This window comes from Cryptococcus neoformans (genome assembly GCF_000091045.1).
Source record: "Cryptococcus neoformans var. neoformans JEC21 chromosome 7 sequence".
Lineage (NCBI taxonomy): Eukaryota > Fungi > Basidiomycota > Tremellomycetes > Tremellales > Cryptococcaceae > Cryptococcus > Cryptococcus deneoformans.
In genome coordinates this window covers 1,311,361-1,328,860 of record NC_006692.1, presented here as the reverse complement: position 1 = coordinate 1,328,860, position 17,500 = coordinate 1,311,361, and the positions used below count along the sequence as shown (strand labels likewise).

Genomic DNA, 17,500 nt, shown 5'->3' with positions numbered 1-17,500 from the left:
CTGGGACCATATGCGGGGTGAAAAACGTCGAAGAGTCTAGTAGGTGGTTGCCATGTCTTTGTCGTGAAGGAAAAGAGAACGTGGGAGGGGTGGATATCGATGTGGTCTTGACTGGTATGATACAGCAGTTGTCAGAGTATGCTAATTGCGGCGGATGGGTATATATTGACAAAGAAGTGAAATGAAGAGTGTACAATCGTTATTTGAGCTGGGGAGAGACAGAAACTCGAAAACAAAGAACGACGAATATAGACGAATATACACGGACGCGCTCATTCAGGGTCACTTCTGATTAGCACAACGCGCCCATTTTTTCTAATTAAATTTAGACCCCGTTTCTAATCTATCGTGTTATTTTCAAGAGCAAAATCGCGATTTGACAGAATTTCTAATGATGCGGGCACTTTTGTAACTATTCGTGCAAGAATTTGTATTCGGCAATTTTTACACAACGCTTGAGTTGCAGTTTGTATAGGACTAATTAACGTAATTACGGGAAGACGCGTCACGTTACCCTTCACTCCACTCTCCAGTCATCCCTGCACTCCGTCCCCACTCTTCACTCACCATTTCCTCATCTCCGCATTTCCTCTCCACTCACACCGAACCACAGCCCTCCAAGATGCCAGAACCCCCACATACATCATCTCCAGCATCTAACCTTGACGACTCTGCAAGCGTCACAAACGCAGACAACCACCGTGACGTACTAGACACCATAGATCTCAACGACAACGACGGTTCTCCCATCGATCCGTGGAAAGCGTCTGAAGCGAGTACATCTGCACCTTCACCTTCCCGCGGAACCTCCTATACTAGCGCAGCCTCTTTTTCCCACTCCCATTCTCCTTCACTGCAGAAACTGTCGGATGATACAACAAATCCGGAGGAGACGGGCCCTTCTGCCAATCTTGCCAGAACAGCTGCCACGACGTCCTTGCCGGTACATTGGGTCAATAACGGTGAGACACCGACAGTCTTGGGTATTGCGGTAGTGGATTTCAACCACTTGGTGAGTTCGTTTTCGTTATACCCTCATTCCCATAGTGCTATCGCTCAACTCTACTTTGCATATACTATGATTCCAGATCGGCCCCACGGTTGAATTCGCTTTCCCTCCTTCCCTACAGAATGCTCTATCAGTTGATGAAAACCTATCGAAGGAGCTACCTTTCTTGGCTCTACCGGACGGCGCTCATCTAAGTGAAGAGGATTATTCTTACTTTGTACGTTTTCACCCTTCCCTTTCCCCTACAAGTGTTCTCAGTGCTAATAGGGCATTGCAGCATTGCACATTCTCGCCCTCCACTCATAACTCCCAACAACATAATGCAGAGACCAATATCCCTACTAATCAAACTCTCTTTGGTATCTCGTACGTCATTTCCTCCTTTTCCTTGTTACTTCCCCTCTCTCTTCTTCCCCCGTCCCTCTCTTCTTCTTTCTATAATCTATAATCTAATCTAATCTCCTCGATCCAATTGTCTGACACTTGTCCTTTTTTCTCTTTTTTTTTTCATTTTCGGCTTTCTAGGTGCAATCGCCAACTCGCCTCCTCCGAGCTCCACCGTCGTCCCTCAGACGTTACCAGAAGCATGGTTCAAAAAGCCGTCATCGTTATCGCCAGCCACCCTATCTTTGTACGTTCCTCCCCCCCCCTTCCATCTCTCCTTCTGCCCCCCGAAAAGGCTAACTGCCCCTGCAGGGCCCGATAAGAGACAGACTAGGCGTCGTCACCCGCGCCTACTTCGCCCAACGCGATTTCGCCGAAACCAAGCTCTTGGAAGACTTCTATACCTCTCTTGAGACAGGCCTGGAAGGTAAAAGCGGAGAGGAAGCTATGTATATGGGTTAGTTTTTTCTTTCGCTTTTCGCTGCGTCATTCCTTTACTTTGTACGCTGTACGTTACTTTGCATTAGGAGTCGCGGTATGCGATGTTTTTCGTGCAAATACGCAGTGTACTTGTGCAATGTGCATAATGCGGTCGTACAACCTGCAGTCCACGCTTCACAATCCCGAAGAACAGAAAAAATAAACTGACGCTTTTGTTTTTGTTGTTGGATTTGATCGACTACTTAGGAACAAGCTTGAGAGAATTAGTGCATAAATTCAGACATCGGACACTCGTTTTGCTCAAGATGCTTATGCTTCAAAAGCGCGTAAGTCCATGCCCTTATCTCCCCTCTCGTCCACCACTCCTTGTCCCTTTACTCTCCTCCTGCCCTGTTATACAGATCCCTTACCTCGACGCACCTTTCAACTCATTTTACCTACCTTGCCTTGTCTGCCATACATCTCTACCTCTATTCCTACCTTGCCCCCTTGTCTAACAGCTAGAATAAGCCCATTAACAAGTGAGATTTAGATCATGTTATTTGGTTATCCAGTGGAGAAACTTTGCACTTACCAGTACTCTCTTGTCTCTCTTATCCCTGGTACGTTTTCCCCTTTTTCCCCTCCTCCCTTCCTTTCATGCCCTATCCTCCACCCCCTCCGCAAGAAGAAGCAAACGTTCCAACTAATTTCATTGCTGAAAATTAACAGGACTCCTCTTAAATCTACGCGATTCTGGATCACCCGCCTTGGAACAAAAGAGGAGTAAAGTGAGACCAACATCTTTGAGAACGAGTGATAGAACGAGTTTGTTGCGGTTCATGGGTTTACGTATGTCCTTTTCTTTTCCTCCAATCGGCGTAAACGGTGATTAACGCACCATCCCATCAAATGTCGTGTACAGCACTAAGAATATTTTCTCATGACGCATTCTTCCAACCATACATGCCTCTTCAACAGATGGATACGCTTGCTGCTAAAAGTTGGTTGGTCGGTACGACGAATCAGATCGTCACACAACAAAAGGAGTGTAGATATGATTTACTAGTCAATGTACGTTGTCCCTCTTCAGCTAATTCTGTATCCTTATCGCGAGGTTCAGACGAGGTTCAAGAGGTACCAAAGCCGAAAGAGCTAACGGGATTTTTTGCGAGATTAGATTGATAACAATACATTCACCTTCCCCAACCCGAAGCTTGAAAGGGTGGTAGGACTTACAGCGGCTGATAGAAGATGGATGGATGATGTGGTGCAGACGGTTGAAGAGACTTGGGGTCTGGTACGTTTTTTTTTCCTCATCTCTACTCCTTCACGGCGTATAAAATGGTGAGCTGATTTAGGAACTTGGGTCCTCAGTCGGAAGGTGAACGTCCATCGTACGTACCACGTCATTTTATTTTATTTTTTAATCTCGAGTTCACCAAGAATTATAAGGAAGGCGAAAAAGCTGATTTTAGCTTTGCCAGGTATCGAGGCAGTGATGATGATCTTCGAGCACGTTTTGAAGAGTACATTCTTTCAGCACTATCTTCTATCAAATACTCCAATTACCTCTCCCAAACAAATCCCAACCCTTCGCTTTTATCCACTTCTTCGCCAAACGCGCCTTCCTCTTCTTCCGTCAGTACTCTCAGCATGGTGGACCGAGATCCCGACCAACAGGATTTAATGATGGCAGGATTAGGAGGAACGAAAGAAGGGGCCGAGGCGATTAGGGATTTTGGAGAGGGGTGGGTGGGCGTATTTAGGGGGACAAAAGTTTACGAGATTTGGAATGAATCGACGGATGAGACGTTGTTTGATATCCATGAGCCTCGGTATGTCTTTCTCATTTTTTCTTTGCCCAACGCAGACGTGGAGAGGAGTGCTAAATTTCCTTTTTTTCCCTTCCGGTGTATTTAGACATCCGTGTGAAGGGAAGGTAAACGTCGTTTCAGACTTGAGTCTGCGGATATCTGGTACGTCTTATGTATTTCATTTAATTATGAAGTGGTCTAACACTGACATGTTTCTGGATAATAACAGAAGGACTACACGACCTTCGCCTCGATGAGCAGCTCGGTCCGACCCGCGAAGCTTTATCTTCCGCTTTCTCTGCTGGTTCATCGTCCTTGTTCAGAGCGTTTGACGGTGTAAGGTCAGAGGTTTCAAACAGGTTACGCGAAAGAGATGAGGCAGCTGCGGCTGCACGAGCAAGGCAGTCAGTGAATAGCAATAATGACCCTACTGCAAGTCAAACACATACAGCATTCTCATCAACGACAACCACATTCACCACCAACGCGTCCTCTACGCAAGGTCAAGCCCAGACTCAATCTGTTGAGAACATCCGTGCGACATTAGGGGGGATTGGATCAGGTATTGGCGGATTCTTCAGTTCGCGCATCTCGAACTTTAGAAATCCTTCACCTACTCCGACGACGCCGAAAGGTCTGAGGCCGATGAGCTTGAGTTCGAGTGCTAGCACAGGGAGTTTAAAAGGAATGACGAGGCTGAATACGCCGGAGAGGCAGGGGAAGTGAAGAGTCAAAGAGGGATTGAGGGGGGCTATGGTATGGCATGATGCAAGGAGTCTGACAGGTATAGAGCAACAATAGGGGCGGATGTGTTGGCGCTGTTGTATCTTTTAGCTTAGCATGCGTCCCTCCTCGGCACTTCTGATTGCATGATAAAAAAACCGTAGTTCAACTCACGTAGCAAGTTTGTTCTTCCAACATCTACAACCTCAGCCTTTTGTAAATGCTACATGCCTTCCCTATTCTTTTGATTGCTTTCTTTCTCTACGATTTCCCTCTCAAACAAGAGTAATGAGGTGAATGGGGTATGGGGGCGGCGGAAGGATCTAGGAGGTGTACGAATCAATGTGAAGGGAAATAAGTAATCGTTAGACTCATAGAAGGCAGATCCCATCTCCTTCTTACTACAACTTCCAAAGCTCTTCAAAGGCTTCCCCCGTTGACAGCCTCAGTACAAGTCAAAAGCGAACTATACTCAGGTCAAGCCTTGTAACAAAAGTGTAAGTAGTTGCATAAAGTCTTTTTGGAAAGAATGATACACATGATCGTAACTATTGTAAACGCTGCTCTCTTGCCCTTCATCTAGTCACATCGGCGACTATCTGGCTGCTGGCATTTGTCTTTTCGTTTCTCTCTCTCCTTCATTCGCCAACTTTCTCTTCAGACTATTCATTCCTTCGCTCGTCGAGTTCATACCCATCTCCTCTTCTTTTCCTGCGCCTCCATTTACGTACATCTGCACATCCTCGGCTCCCACATCGCCAACCTTGACCAGATAATCCTCCATCCCCAACACCTCCTCGTTGTCAATACAATCCAGCACCCAATCCTGCGAAAGCACTACTCTCCAACTTTGCTCCCCTTTTTCCTCGATCGAATGTACGGCGGAGGCGTGCGTGGGTTCGATGGCGAGTTGACCGCGAGAGAGGGGGAGGATGGTTATAGTCGCCGAGGGTGGGGGTGCGAGGACACCGCCTCCTGCACGCTAAAAAATGAGGAAAAACAGAGGGTTAGTGTTGTTGTTTGTTGCCTTTGGAGGTTAGCAGGGTATAGGATAAAAGAAGAAGTCATAGACGAAAGCAATGGCAAAGGTAGAGGAAGGTCTTGTTGTCTGAGTGCGGAAAGGTAGAAAGAAAGTGAGGTTGCGGGTACGTACAGTAACAAGCATCTCGGTCGAGCGCTTGGTAATTGGATCACCAACCACATGAAAACTCATCGGCAACACATCTCCAATCGTGAACACCCCTTTTACCTGTTTTCGTTTTCTGCCAGCCCGCATCTCCACGTTTGCGCGCTTCCACCTTAAATTTTCCTTCTTCTCCTTCTCATTCTCCTTCTTCGCTCGCATCTGCATCTACCTCTTTATCGCTTCCTTCCCTTTCACTGTACCGATAGCGGCATTGACTCACTGTCCTCGTAGAGGTCGGAAAGCACCTTAAGCTACAATAGTTCGATGTCCTCGGTCGTTTGTATTCAATTGTACTAGAAGCTCTGAAGTGGTTCGGTAGACTGGAGAATTCGAGAAGACTAAGCTGCTTGGGTAATGCATTTTATCTACTCTAAAGGCTACACCTTTTATATCTCTCTCAGCTCTACGAACTGACTCAGCTTTCCCACACTTCCCTGTCTCCTCCACTCGTACCTCTCTCTTCCCTAACGCCTCCTCGGGCAGTCTTCCTTCTCTTCCTCTCTTCTTCTTCCTCTCCCTGTCGATCCTCCGAAACTACTTCCCCGACTGCTTATTGTTCTCTTCTTCCTCATCTGCCTTATTGTTCTCCTCGTTCCCTTACAGCAGTGTACAAGATGGTGATGAGGAAAGACCAGAAAGCTACAAAACAGAAAAATAAAGTAGGGTATAGAATCTGAACGAAAAAGACCAGGTAGTCGTCTATCTAAACGAACAGCTAGACTAACTCCGTCAGAGCCTTCTTCATCAACTCCCCTGCAAAACTTTCGCACCCTACATGCCATCTCCATACCAATTGTGTAGACATCTTCGTCATGAATTGTGGTAGATGTGGCTTCGTTTTGTAAGAATAAATATTGAAAGGGATGAATCAGGTGGCGATTTTTTCCGTCTAAGATATTGGATAGACATCAGCTCGCTACCAGTTTTGATCCACATTTGGACACACCACGGGGAACTAGAGGCGAGTGGAGAGGGGGGCTATCCAGTGCAGAAAGGGCCTGGATGTGGACAGCACCAGACCTGGAGGAGTCAATCGGGGTAGAAGGGGTTGACCCTGCGCGGATGCATCAGCTCCATTTCTGACAAGATTGATGGACTAACCGCTTGACTTGGAGCTCGAGCTTGGGCTCGCATTCCAGTCATTGCCGGACGCATCTTCGCCTTCCTCCTTGGGGTCTTGAGCGCCACCATTATCGCCTCCACCTCCTGCCGAAGACCCGTCCCTGCCACCAGCAGACGGATCAATCTTGCCTTTCTTCGAGGTTCTCTTCTCTTCGAGATCCTTCTGTGCCTTCCGCTTTTTCCCATCACTCCCTTGGCTATGACGGAGTTGGTCTAGCTTCTTAATGTATAGATGGCAACGTGGTCTTTTTTCGGTCAGACTCTATACCATATATTAATTTTCCCTTTTGTAACTTTCTGGTCTTTCTTATCACTATCTAGTACACTGCTCTACGAGACTGTTTGTACGAAGGTGCTGAGTAAAGACCAGTTCAACAGGCTACTCATGGATGATCTACGCAGACCAGCCGCAATGTCATAATGGGTGCTATCAATCATCTCCTTCAGATGTACTTTGAGAGACGTGACGAACGCAGGGATGACAAACGATCACTGTCGGGAGGGTCAGGTAGAGGGTCAAATGGGCGGTCGATAGGGAGCGTCTTGGTGAGGTCAATACCCATCTGGATTGTGGCATGGGCAACCTTGACACCAACTGGATTGAGGTCTCCGTCGGCGTTGAGGGTGCTATTGGTGAATAGGCGATGAGGAAGCGTACCGATACCTCTGGGGCTCTTCAAGAACTCGTGAAACTTATCGACACTATGCAAGGTCGTCGGTGGCTCATCATCATCCAATCGCAATGCCCTCCCCATTGACTTCTCCCAATACCATCAACCTGCCAAACATGCCTCCACGTTGAAACACGCCCCACTGGCAGCGGCATACCTGAAAGGAGCTGAGCGAGTAACCACAGAGCTGAATCCAACCGTCAATTAGAGCTCTTCTTCCTTCAGCCTTGATCTCCAGTATGAGAGGTGACAGCTGTCAAGAAGGAATCTTCGTCGTTGTAGTCCATTTTGATCATCTAGGGAAAACGGCGGCTGGGACGAAGGCGATCATAGGGTAGTGAACATTGAGATGGGGCTTGGGGGAGAAGTAGGGAACTCGGATTTCTGTTCACGGCATGAATCGAGGTGTCAGCGCTCAAGTTTATGGGAGCGTATTATATGTACGAGACAGACGAACCTTGTGGACACAGTAGGCTATAAGGACGCCATCCGGCTCACGGACGCCAGCGGCACTTGATGGTTTGTGAGATTTCCTCCGCCACTCATACGTTCGATGACTGCTAGGTGCATGGGGGTATTGAAGAATGTCGACAGATTTCCGCTCTCGGGATCACGAGTCCTGAGGTGTCCGAGGTCAAATTTAGGGAAATGAAACAGATATTCAGCTTTTGCTATATGCCTAATAGGACGATTTGGGGATGGTAATTGCCGAGGGGGCAAGATCTGAAGGTATACTTGCTTAATTAGTTCTTGAAGCTCGCATTCTGAACTTGGTGAGCGGGTGGCATTGCAAGGCGCGTGATATTGTAAAACCATCTTGTTCCGGCAATAGAAGCCTTCGGAGGGAACAGTGGGATCGACAGGTATATCGATGTCGGCAAACGTGCGGGTGCCCCTGTCAAGGGACATTCTGTGGGTTCTAATAGGCGTACAGGAGGTTAAGGACGGCGAAAGACAGAATAGAGAACGTTCGAAAGATGGAATATCAACAAACAAGAATCCGAAGTGCTGGTGCGCACTGAAATCGAACAATAGCAACGTTTTGGAGCTGATTGTGTGTAATATCTTCACGCGCACGCCCCTCATCACCAACACCGCCCCACCCTTTCCAGTTTATGTCCGGAGGATTTAACATATAGAACAAGGGGCGGGATTATGCACGGGGCCTCGGAGGCAAAAAGGGCTTTCTTCACGCTCTTCTTTCATCTGCAACTCAGCTTTCCTTCTGTCCGCACTCGCTAGTCATCATCTGGCTCTTTCTATATCTATTGTTAGGAGATGTCAGAACAATCAAAAGAGAAGCTGGGCCAGATCGGTTGGCATATGACGGAGGGATGATGGTCGTTAGTGTATATAGCGTATGATGAGTGTTGATGTCGATTTGATCCGATCATGCTTAGCGTCAAGGGTGGAATGTCCCAACCACGAGGGCTACCTCTGACTATCGGGATTATTAATCTCCCTCAGGAATGGCAGTTATGTGGCGGAAAGGGTGTCGTAGATATGTATGCAGTAGTAGGCAGGTGTAGTACCGGAGGTGTATTAGCTATGTAGGGTAATAGCTATGTGAGCTATGAATAGCGTTCTATTATGACTATGCGATACCGATGATGAGCGTTATGATTCTCGGTCCCCCTCCTAATTACAACGCCGTCACATAATCCTAATCATCGCTCCAAAAAAGTTTGTTTGGTTCTGTACGTCATAGATATGCCTTCTTTACAACCCCTATACATTCTAATAATCAAATCCACATTCTTCAACCTGTCCACTATTCTAGCCCAACTACTCTTCTACCTCCCTCATGCTTTCTTTTCGCCAGTTCTATCCTTCCTTCCTGCCTGCTCTGCTCAGCCATCCGGCCAATCGCAAATACAACGAACGCCGCTACAGCAACAACGCTCACCTGTTTGCTTCATTCCCAAGTGTTCTCAGTGCAGCTGTTCGATCATTCTCCAGAATCGGATCATAATTCTGGGAAAAGCGTCATCTCAACCTTTAGTCAGGACCGCAAATGGCACCGCTCATGCGTGTGCCGTTGAGGCCTCATGTGAGCATGCCAAAAGCTCGAAATCTTTAACGATGAGATTAGGAAGGATGCAGCCTGACGTTAATCACCTGGTCATTAAGGAAGGAAAATTCATCAGCTCTAACACATATCAAAAGTATAAGCTCTTCATAGCCATCACCGCTCCTGAAGAAACTATTATTTCTTTCCGTCGTCAGGCAGCACCTGCAGATCTCCTTTTCGAAACAGACATCGACGCTTACTACTACTCACGGGATGATAGTTCCTACCCCCTTTAGTTTTCCTCGGGGGAGTCACTATGCTAAATATCATACCTGGACAGACTTCTTGTCTATTATGACATGACTTAGACCGCATCCTCATCACCTCAATCCAACACCTCCATGACGTGAAATCGCCGTTTGAAGATTAAGATTTATGGGACAGGACTGGGCCCTGTATTGAAGCCGAACGTACGCGATGGAGGTACCTTTACCAAGCTGTCAAGCAAGATGCAGCATTGAGAAGAGTAAGACAGAGACGACCTAATAAAAGATGGTTGTAAGGCTCGTAGTAGCAAAGCCAAGAAGAAACCCAAGGATAAGATGAAGAGTGCCACGAGGAATGATAGGGGAGGGCATAAATCCCATTGGAAGAATGTCAAGGGAGGTGCGAACAGATTGAGCTGAGAGACAGAATAAAAAGTAGAAGTGATCATGAGGACAGCTTGTCAAATTGGGACGGGGAAAGCAGGAAGAAAGGGGTTCCTTTATCTCTTAGGACCTTGCACATAGCCTCAACGTAGGCCTTGTCCCCTTTCTCCTTCAGCAAATCCTTTTCCACCCGGCCCATAGTCCACCATTCCTGCTCACTCTCCTCCTCGTCTATCGACATATATGAGTCAGACTCGTAGCTTTCGCAACAGTCTGAAGAGTCTTCTTCATCAGCTCCGTTGCAAAGCTCCTGCACCCTACCTTCCTTCTCCATATCGGTTTTGTCGACAGCTTCCTCCTGAATCGTGGCAGATGCTGCTTCGTTTTGAAAGGATAAATGTTGAAAGGGGTGAACGAGGTGCTGATTTGTTTCGTCTAAAAGATTGAATAGTCATCAGCCTGTTATCATCCTTGACCTACATATAGACGTACCATTATTAATCATGTCTCTTAGACAGACATTGATCGATGAGAGGAGATCGCTGTCGGGAGGGTCCGGTAGGCGGCCGAGGGGGCGATCGATAGGGAGTGTCTTGATGAGGTCGATGCCCATCTGAATGGTGGCATGGGCGACCTTGACTCCAATTGGATCGAGATCTCCGTCGGCACTGAGGGTGCTATTGGTGAATAGCCGATGAGGAAGCGTACCGGTACCTCTGGGGCTCTTCAAGAACAGCTCAAATTCATCAACATTCTTCAAGACCTTTGGGGGCTCATCATCATCGCCATCGTCCTTAGAGTCTCTCGTAGGATCCCTGTACTCAATCGCAATGCCCTCCTCATTGACTTCTCCCAATACCATCAACCTGCCAAACATGCCTCCGCGCTGAAACAAACCCCATCGGCAGCGGCAGGCCTGAAAGGAGCTGAGCGAGTAACCACAGAGTTGGATCCAACCCTCAGTCAAAGGGTGGTCTTCAGCCTTGATCTCCAGTATAAGGGGTGTGACAACTGTCAAGAGGAAATCTTCGTCGTCCATTTTGGCCATCTGGGGAAAGAAGGGGCTGAGATGCAGGCGATCAAAGTTCGGAGCAGTGGGCGTTGAGGTGGGGCTCGGGGAAGAAGTTGGGAACTCGGATTTCTGTAAACGGCCGGATTTGAGGTGTCAGCGTTCAAGTTTGCGTTCCATGTACGAGACAGACATACCTTGTGTACACTGTAGGCTACAAGGGCGCCATCCGGTACACGAACGCCAACGGCACTTGATGGTTTGTAAGATGTTTCTTCGCCCATATGGCCAATTACCGCTAAATGCATGGGGATATTGAAGAATGTCGACAGCTTTCCGCTCTCGGGATCACGAGTCCTGAGGTGTCCGAGGTCAAACGTAGAGAACCAAAAGCTATAATCTGTGTTTGCTATCCGCCAGATATCCCGATCTTGAGATAGGAAGTTGTTATAGGGCAAGTACTGAATGTATACATGCTCGACTAGTGCTTGAAGATATTCTTCAAAATAAGGGTCCCAACTGGCGATACGAAGCGCATGATACTGTAGATCCATACTTCTCTGAAAATAGAAGGCTTTAGAGGGAACAGCGGAATTGACAGGTCTATCGATGTCGGCAAACGTGCTGGTTCCATTGTCGAGGGGCATTGTGAGTGTGCTGGGCGTACAGCAGGATAAGGAGGGCGAAAGAGAGGATAGGGAACAAACTAAATAACAAAAGGCGGAATATATAAACTGGCGCGCACCGGCGGGAATCGAATTAATAATCGCAAGTTCGCAACCTTCATGTTCCCGGCCCCGTAGCCCAGTGAAGTCAAATGTACTATAACTCGTACTACTCGTCGTTAGCCCCAGAGATTTGTGAAACGCCTTCATGCCATTCTCTTTTTCCCTGATCAACAAAAAAACGCAGTTGCAGCCAGAGGCTTACGGATATTCACAGTCTAGGACCGGATAGATCCCTCATCTCTTTGTCGATAGTGTCGAACTGATAAAGGTATAGAGTCTGACCGAAAATAGACCACGTAATCATCTATCTAATTAAGGAACTAGACTAGTGAACTCCGTCAGATAGAGCACTCTCATTTCCATACAAAAGCAGCAGGATGCGGTCACTTTCAAAAATAGATGACACGATGATGTTATGCAAGAGTTGCAAGCTCCGGCATCCGAAAGCGGCCGATGGCACTTTTTTTTTCCACCTTGTCCCCCACGGTCTAAAACCAAACAAACCTCCACTTCGCACGCCGCAGCTGAACCTCCGCCCAGCTAGGTCTTGAGTAGACCTAGAATCCGTAGAGTATATAAAGGGGAATTCTATCTTCGATCTTGATGATCTTCTTTTCCTCGAAAATCAATATTTCGTTGTAAGTTACTTCGTTTGCAAAAGGTCTTCGAGCTCCCCTGCATAACGCTCATAGTACACTGTAGAGCAACGACCGAGGAAAGGAAATCAAAGTCTCTCGCTCAAGGTGGATATACAACCTCTACTATATAGAGCAATGACTGAATGGCGGAATATGTAAACTGGTGCGCATCGGGATGAAATTAACAATCACAACCTCCACCATGTTCCGCTTTAGCGGATGTGGAATTCGTTCCCAAACTTGTTACCTGCTCTATACGTCATACGCTAAAACTTGAACATCACTTTTCGTTTTGACCTCGAGATACGAACAATCCATGATTCATGAATCTATTATAATTACTCTAAAGTTACAAATCGAAATCGTAAAAATCTATTTGAAGCCACTCTACGAAAACACAGTGACACCGACTGTGGCATACAGAACACGACGATGAAACCCATTAAACAGCCACCACCAGCCCGTCCAATTTCGGCATCAACTTTTGCCTGTACCACACCACAAACACCAGTCCCGTCAACATGATGTACCCGCCCGTGAAAAAGTACGAGTTTCTTGACCCTGTCCAGGATGTAGCTGCGTCCGCACCGGTACCAACGAGCCCGTCTTGGACGGCGATACCGATGACACCGCCGACTTGGAAGATGATGTTGGCAAAGGAACCACCGACGCCTGCGAATTCGAGGGGGAACGCTTGGATGATGGATGTACTTGAGTGAATCGGTTTGTTAGCGTGGGCTGACTTTGGGGAGGATGGACCCAGGGGATGAGGGAGTGACTTACTTCATACCGACAAAGACAATCATCGCGCCCGCCGTCCCAATAACCTGTCCCGGGAACAAAAACCTCCAATACTTGTCCCCCGATCCACCATCACTAAACGCGAAAAGCAAACTGCCCGCCAAACAGAGCGCCGACGCGACGGGCTGCACGTACCGCGGCCTCATAATCAGTTGCGGCACGGCCTGTGTCAGCCCGCCGACGATGAGGGCGGTGATTCCCATGGGAAGAAGCTTGACGGCTGCCATAATCGCTGAATCGTGCAGTGTTTCTTGGAAGAATGTAGCGAGCCGGAGTTGGGCGCAGGCCATCCACATGAATACCGCCGATGCCTGGAAGATGAGCGGGAAGATGTTGGGGAAACTCCAGATATCGTGTGGGAGCAGCGAATACCCTCGCGGCATGTAGTGTTCCCAGACAAGGAAAGCAACGAGGAGGAAGATGGAGACGATGAAAGGGGCGATGAAGATGGCGGAATTCCAGCCGTCGGTGGCGGCTTGGGTGAAGCCGAGGATGAAGAGGACGAGGCAAGCGATCAAGAGGAGGACGCCGACAATGTCCATCCGTTTGAATTTGGCGGTGCCCGGGAGATCTTCGGCCGTGGCTTCTGTTTGGGGCATGAGGAACCATGCGAGGACAGAGAATGGGGCGATGATGATGGCTATTATAAAAATTAGTCTCAACTCTTTGTTGGAGATGCTACTACTTACTGATGAAGCGAAAGTACCATCTCCAGGACGCGAGTAAGAAGACACCCGCCAAGACCTTTTTTCACACAAAAGTCAGCTCAGTGTTGATCATCGATTTGGAAATGCGACTTGCAAGGGCAATGGTGTTTGCAAGAGCAGCGGCCATACCGAACAATGCCAGTTTCTTGGCTTGTTCATTTGGTTCTGGGTACATTTGGACTGGTGAAGGGGGTCAACGGCATGTCCCATGTGTCACGAGCGGAGAGATGAAAACTCACTGATCATATTGATCGAACTCGGGATCGTCATGACGGCCAAAAGTCCAGAAATGGCACGCAACACGAAAAAGGCATATTGATCGTTCATAAACGAGATGATCAAGTAGAAGACGGCGATACCGATGAAACCAAAAGTGTAAACGCGGTGAGGTGGGTAGAGGTCGGCCACACGGCCTGCGAATAAGAGGGTGGAAGCGAATGCTAGTCTATTGAATAAAAAGGTGTCAGAGGGGTATGAAACAAGCCAAGCCGGGGAGACGTACGAGTAGGTACCCAAGATCCAAGCTTGATCACCCATTTGGATGCCGAGGTCGCTGGCGATAGGTGCCGTCATCAGGAATGTAGCGCTCACACCGGCTGCATCGATAAACATACTACATCGTGTCAGTTTTCCAAATATAAAAAAGTCGATGGAGAATGGGATCGACTTACGAGAGGCAGAAGCATAACAATAAAAGGTTTTTCCTTCCTGGTCCCAAGGAAGCGAGGACATTGGGCTTGTTTTGCGTTTCAGTGTTGCCCAGTGTCGATTCAGCAGGAAGGCTCTTTTCGTCTAAAGAGGATTTTTTGAGGACAGGATCATTGTTGGTAATGCTTTGGATAGTAGGCGTGGGTGAAAACGTCTTGTCGTGCGGGGTCATGGCGGACATGGCTGGGCTCTCGTTGTTTCACCGTTCTTGGGTACATGATGTCCAGAGGGGCTGAAAGGACGTGCTTTATATATACCTGGCCGACGGTCGGGCTTGGAGAACTGGCTGGCTGGCCTTGTAGCCGAGGCGGTTGGTAAGCCTTTTCATGCTGGGGCTAAAGCGTCCCTTGTGTATGGGATGTGGGGTAGGGGGGGCGGGGACGGATCGATGGCCGAGATGGTGGAAAAAATAAATACAAGACCGAGGGCATTTTATTTTTCTGCTTATAAAGAAATGTGTTTTCGCACGTACCTGTGCCTAGATCTGGATTCGACCTAGTGTTGCCGATATCGATCGAGATGAATCTTATCCATACCATGTGCTTTTCTGTGGAGCGTCGCTATGCATGCTTTCACATGTATCGCCTTGTCCATCCGCCTGGCGACTCTCCCCCTTTCATCATAGTCCAGTTATCCACCTCCACCATGCAAATCACCACGACGAACGGTATATAGTTGACGACCACTGCGCTGTGTAAGCGTTTTGATTGCACTGCTCTAGCCCCGTCGGGCATTGCATTATCAATCGTGGACGGGAGCGTATTTTTAGTATTATTTTTTTTCCCTCTTTTTCGCTAGGAGTTCGGGCTTCTTTTTTTCTTTGATCGATAAGCCCGACGGTCTCGTAACCCGCCCATGCGTTGAAGCGAGTCGAGAGCCGATTTCACTCCATTGTCATAACCGCCTGTTGTTATACATTTTTAATCCAAGTGGTTAGCTTGAAAGCGAGCATCACCACGATGCCAATGCAACGGGGTCGAGAAGCGGGAGATGTACGTTTGTCACAGATGCAATACATCTAAAACCTATTGTCTCTATCCCATCTATACCTTGATGTCATTTTGATCCCAATATCCCGAAAAAATTAGTACATTAAGAATCCGCTGTTGGCTCGTCCACCCATCAGCGTCCAACCGAACCAAGCCAAGATGGAAAAAAGCCCACCTTTAATCCAGAACAACACTTTGAACCCACGCTTCGCCGAATTTCTCAACTCCCCTCTGCAACACCCGCTGCGCGTCGGCTGCGAGACCGGTTTTGGCAAGGATGGCGACGAGGGGGATGTATGTCTTTGGCGAGGTGCCGATCGTGTCGGGCGTGGGTGACGACGAAACACCTTCCATATAATCCAACAACTCGTACATCTCATCCACCCTCCTCCGTCCCGCCAACGCCAACAACAACGCCCTGTACGCCGCTTCTCCCGGCATATCATCCCTTTTCCCTTCCCCACCGACGCTCGCCGCCCGCCGCGCCAGCATCAAAACCTTTCGTCCTTCCTCGAGACCCTTCGCACCCCCTGCCCAGTGTACAATCTCCCGCACGACCACGCTCCACATCACGCTGTTTGGCCTTAGAGCGGGTGCCAGTGCCGAGTCGGGCGAGTCGGGGGACGAGACCGGGGCGAGGGCGAGCTGGACATACGCGTTCAGGTACTTTGGTACAGAGCTTGCGAGCGGGGCGGGGAGGAGCGGGAGGAGCGAAGGCAGGAGGGTGACTAGGATCTGGATGGAGGGGTAGTGTTTTGCGGATGCGTCTTTCGACGTCGCGAGGATAGAAGAAGAAAAGGGATGGGGAGGTAAGCCGGCCCAGAAGAAATGATGGACAAACGTCTGTACGGCCCCTTGGTGCCGTCCTTGTTTTTGGTGGTTTATGATTTCCGCATGCAGCCATGTTCGTTCTCGTTCTCTCGCGCCTGAAGTGGAAGTGGGTCGCAGGAACCTGTGCTTGAAGCGGGGCAGCAGTTTCGGATGGGTCGTGCAGAGCGGCGGGGAAGAGAGGGCATGGATGACGGATGCTAGGTGCGCGGGGGAGAGCGAGGTCGAGAAGAGTTGTTTTGCAAAGGGTGCCGAGTCGAGTGGTTCGGGAGCGGAAGGACAGGGAGGACATGGTGCAAGCCGACTGAGGATATAGCGCCTTGTAGACAGGTCCCACTGGACGCCGCCGGGCGGCGCTTCAAACAGCTCCTTCGCCTCGTCCCTCCACCCGGCGGCCACCAGCCCGCGCAGATACGCCGCCCACATGGCGGCGACCTGCCGTCTCACCACGGCCCGCTGCACGTGTGCGCGCTTCGAGGTCGATTCGGCAGACGTGGTGTACCGGGTGTAGGCAGCGACCGCGGCGGCGAGGAGGGGGTAGGACGCGGCGGGCGGGAGGGCGAATGTCAGGTGCGGGCAGAGGGCGGGGAGGACGGTGGGGAGGAGGCCGAGCTTGGCGGTGGCGTGCAGGAAACGGCCGAGGAAGGCGGTATCCGGGCCGGACTGCTCGAGTGCGGCGACGACGAGGGCGAGGACGGGGTCCCAGACGGCGCGCAGCTCGGGGGTGTTGGCGGTGGCGGGCTTGTTCGGGTAGAGGGCGAGCCAGAGGAAGAAGTGGTCGGGGTCGGCTGCGCGGAGGGCGGCGGCGGCGGGAGCGAGGTACTCGTGGCGGGGCTGGATGTAGACGGCGTGGGCGCGGAGCTCGGCGTGGATGGCGCGGGCGGCGTCGTACTGGTCGCGGACGACGAGGCGGTAGAGCGGGTCGCAGAACTTGGGCTTGCGGGGCGGGGGGGCGGCGTGCGGGAAGAGGGTGGGCCAGGGGATGGGGGCGGGGGGGGGGGCGGGGGGGAGGGTGAGTCCCGCCGTGGCGTACTCGGCGGACTCGTCTTCGAGGATCGGGGGGGGGGTAGACGTGGGGGGGGGGGCTGTGCAGGGGGGA

The 17,500-nt window shown here is 49.7% G+C and overlaps 5 protein-coding genes across 6 annotated transcripts in view; 1 reads left to right on the top strand and 4 right to left on the bottom strand.

Annotated features, from left to right (window-relative positions):
• The window catches only part of CNG04660 (chitin synthase 1, putative), a 4,637-nt gene extending 4,424 nt beyond the window's left edge, over positions 1-213 (bottom strand). The window contains exon 1 of the mRNA XM_572145.2: positions 1-213. This exon is cut by the window's left edge and continues 487 nt beyond it. The gene's annotated coding sequence lies outside the window, so the exon portion shown is untranslated.
• A 325-nt stretch (positions 214-538) lies between these two features.
• On the top strand, positions 539-4,585 carry CNG04650 (cytoplasm protein, putative). Its single transcript, XM_024657609.1, has 14 exons — positions 539-1,012; positions 1,089-1,226; positions 1,287-1,375; positions 1,535-1,640; positions 1,706-1,850; positions 2,081-2,160; positions 2,367-2,436; positions 2,546-2,665; positions 2,739-2,887; positions 2,994-3,113; positions 3,191-3,210; positions 3,301-3,651; positions 3,737-3,792; positions 3,860-4,585. Exons 1-14 carry the CDS (start codon positions 623-625, stop codon positions 4,354-4,356), a joined length of 2,331 nt encoding a protein of 776 aa, XP_024513274.1. The 5' UTR covers positions 539-622; the 3' UTR covers positions 4,357-4,585.
• Positions 4,586-8,990: 4,405 nt separating this feature from the next.
• On the bottom strand, positions 8,991-11,682 carry CNG04640 (expressed protein). 2 transcript variants are annotated; one of them, XM_024657608.1, is made up of 6 exons: positions 11,200-11,682; positions 10,486-11,134; positions 10,315-10,428; positions 9,614-10,275; positions 9,239-9,450; positions 8,991-9,173 (listed from the first exon to the last, which is right to left on the bottom strand). In XM_024657608.1, the coding sequence occupies exons 1-4, from the start codon at positions 11,647-11,649 to the stop codon at positions 10,055-10,057; spliced, it is 1,434 nt and encodes a 477-aa protein (XP_024513273.1). In that variant the 5' UTR covers positions 11,650-11,682; the 3' UTR covers positions 8,991-9,173; positions 9,239-9,450; positions 9,614-10,054. The 2 variants fall into 2 exon arrangements, with proteins under 2 accessions (XP_024513273.1, XP_572142.1); XM_572142.1 differs by lacking the exons at positions 8,991-9,173; positions 9,239-9,450 and having other exon boundaries at positions 9,482-10,275.
• Positions 11,683-12,668: 986 nt separating this feature from the next.
• CNG04630 (efflux protein EncT, putative) lies at positions 12,669-14,972 on the bottom strand. Its single transcript, XM_572141.2, has 7 exons — positions 14,548-14,972; positions 14,379-14,489; positions 14,116-14,321; positions 13,971-14,056; positions 13,859-13,913; positions 13,152-13,809; positions 12,669-13,078 (listed from the first exon to the last, which is right to left on the bottom strand). The coding sequence occupies exons 1-7, from the start codon at positions 14,763-14,765 to the stop codon at positions 12,811-12,813; spliced, it is 1,602 nt and encodes a 533-aa protein (XP_572141.1). The 5' UTR covers positions 14,766-14,972; the 3' UTR covers positions 12,669-12,810.
• A 607-nt stretch (positions 14,973-15,579) lies between these two features.
• CNG04620 (hypothetical protein) lies at positions 15,580-17,369 on the bottom strand. The gene is made up of 2 exons (XM_572140.2): positions 15,749-17,369; positions 15,580-15,687 (listed from the first exon to the last, which is right to left on the bottom strand). Exon 1 carries the CDS (start codon positions 16,825-16,827, stop codon positions 15,751-15,753), a length of 1,077 nt encoding a protein of 358 aa, XP_572140.2. The 5' UTR covers positions 16,828-17,369; the 3' UTR covers positions 15,580-15,687; positions 15,749-15,750.
• Positions 17,370-17,500: the final 131 nt, after the last annotated feature.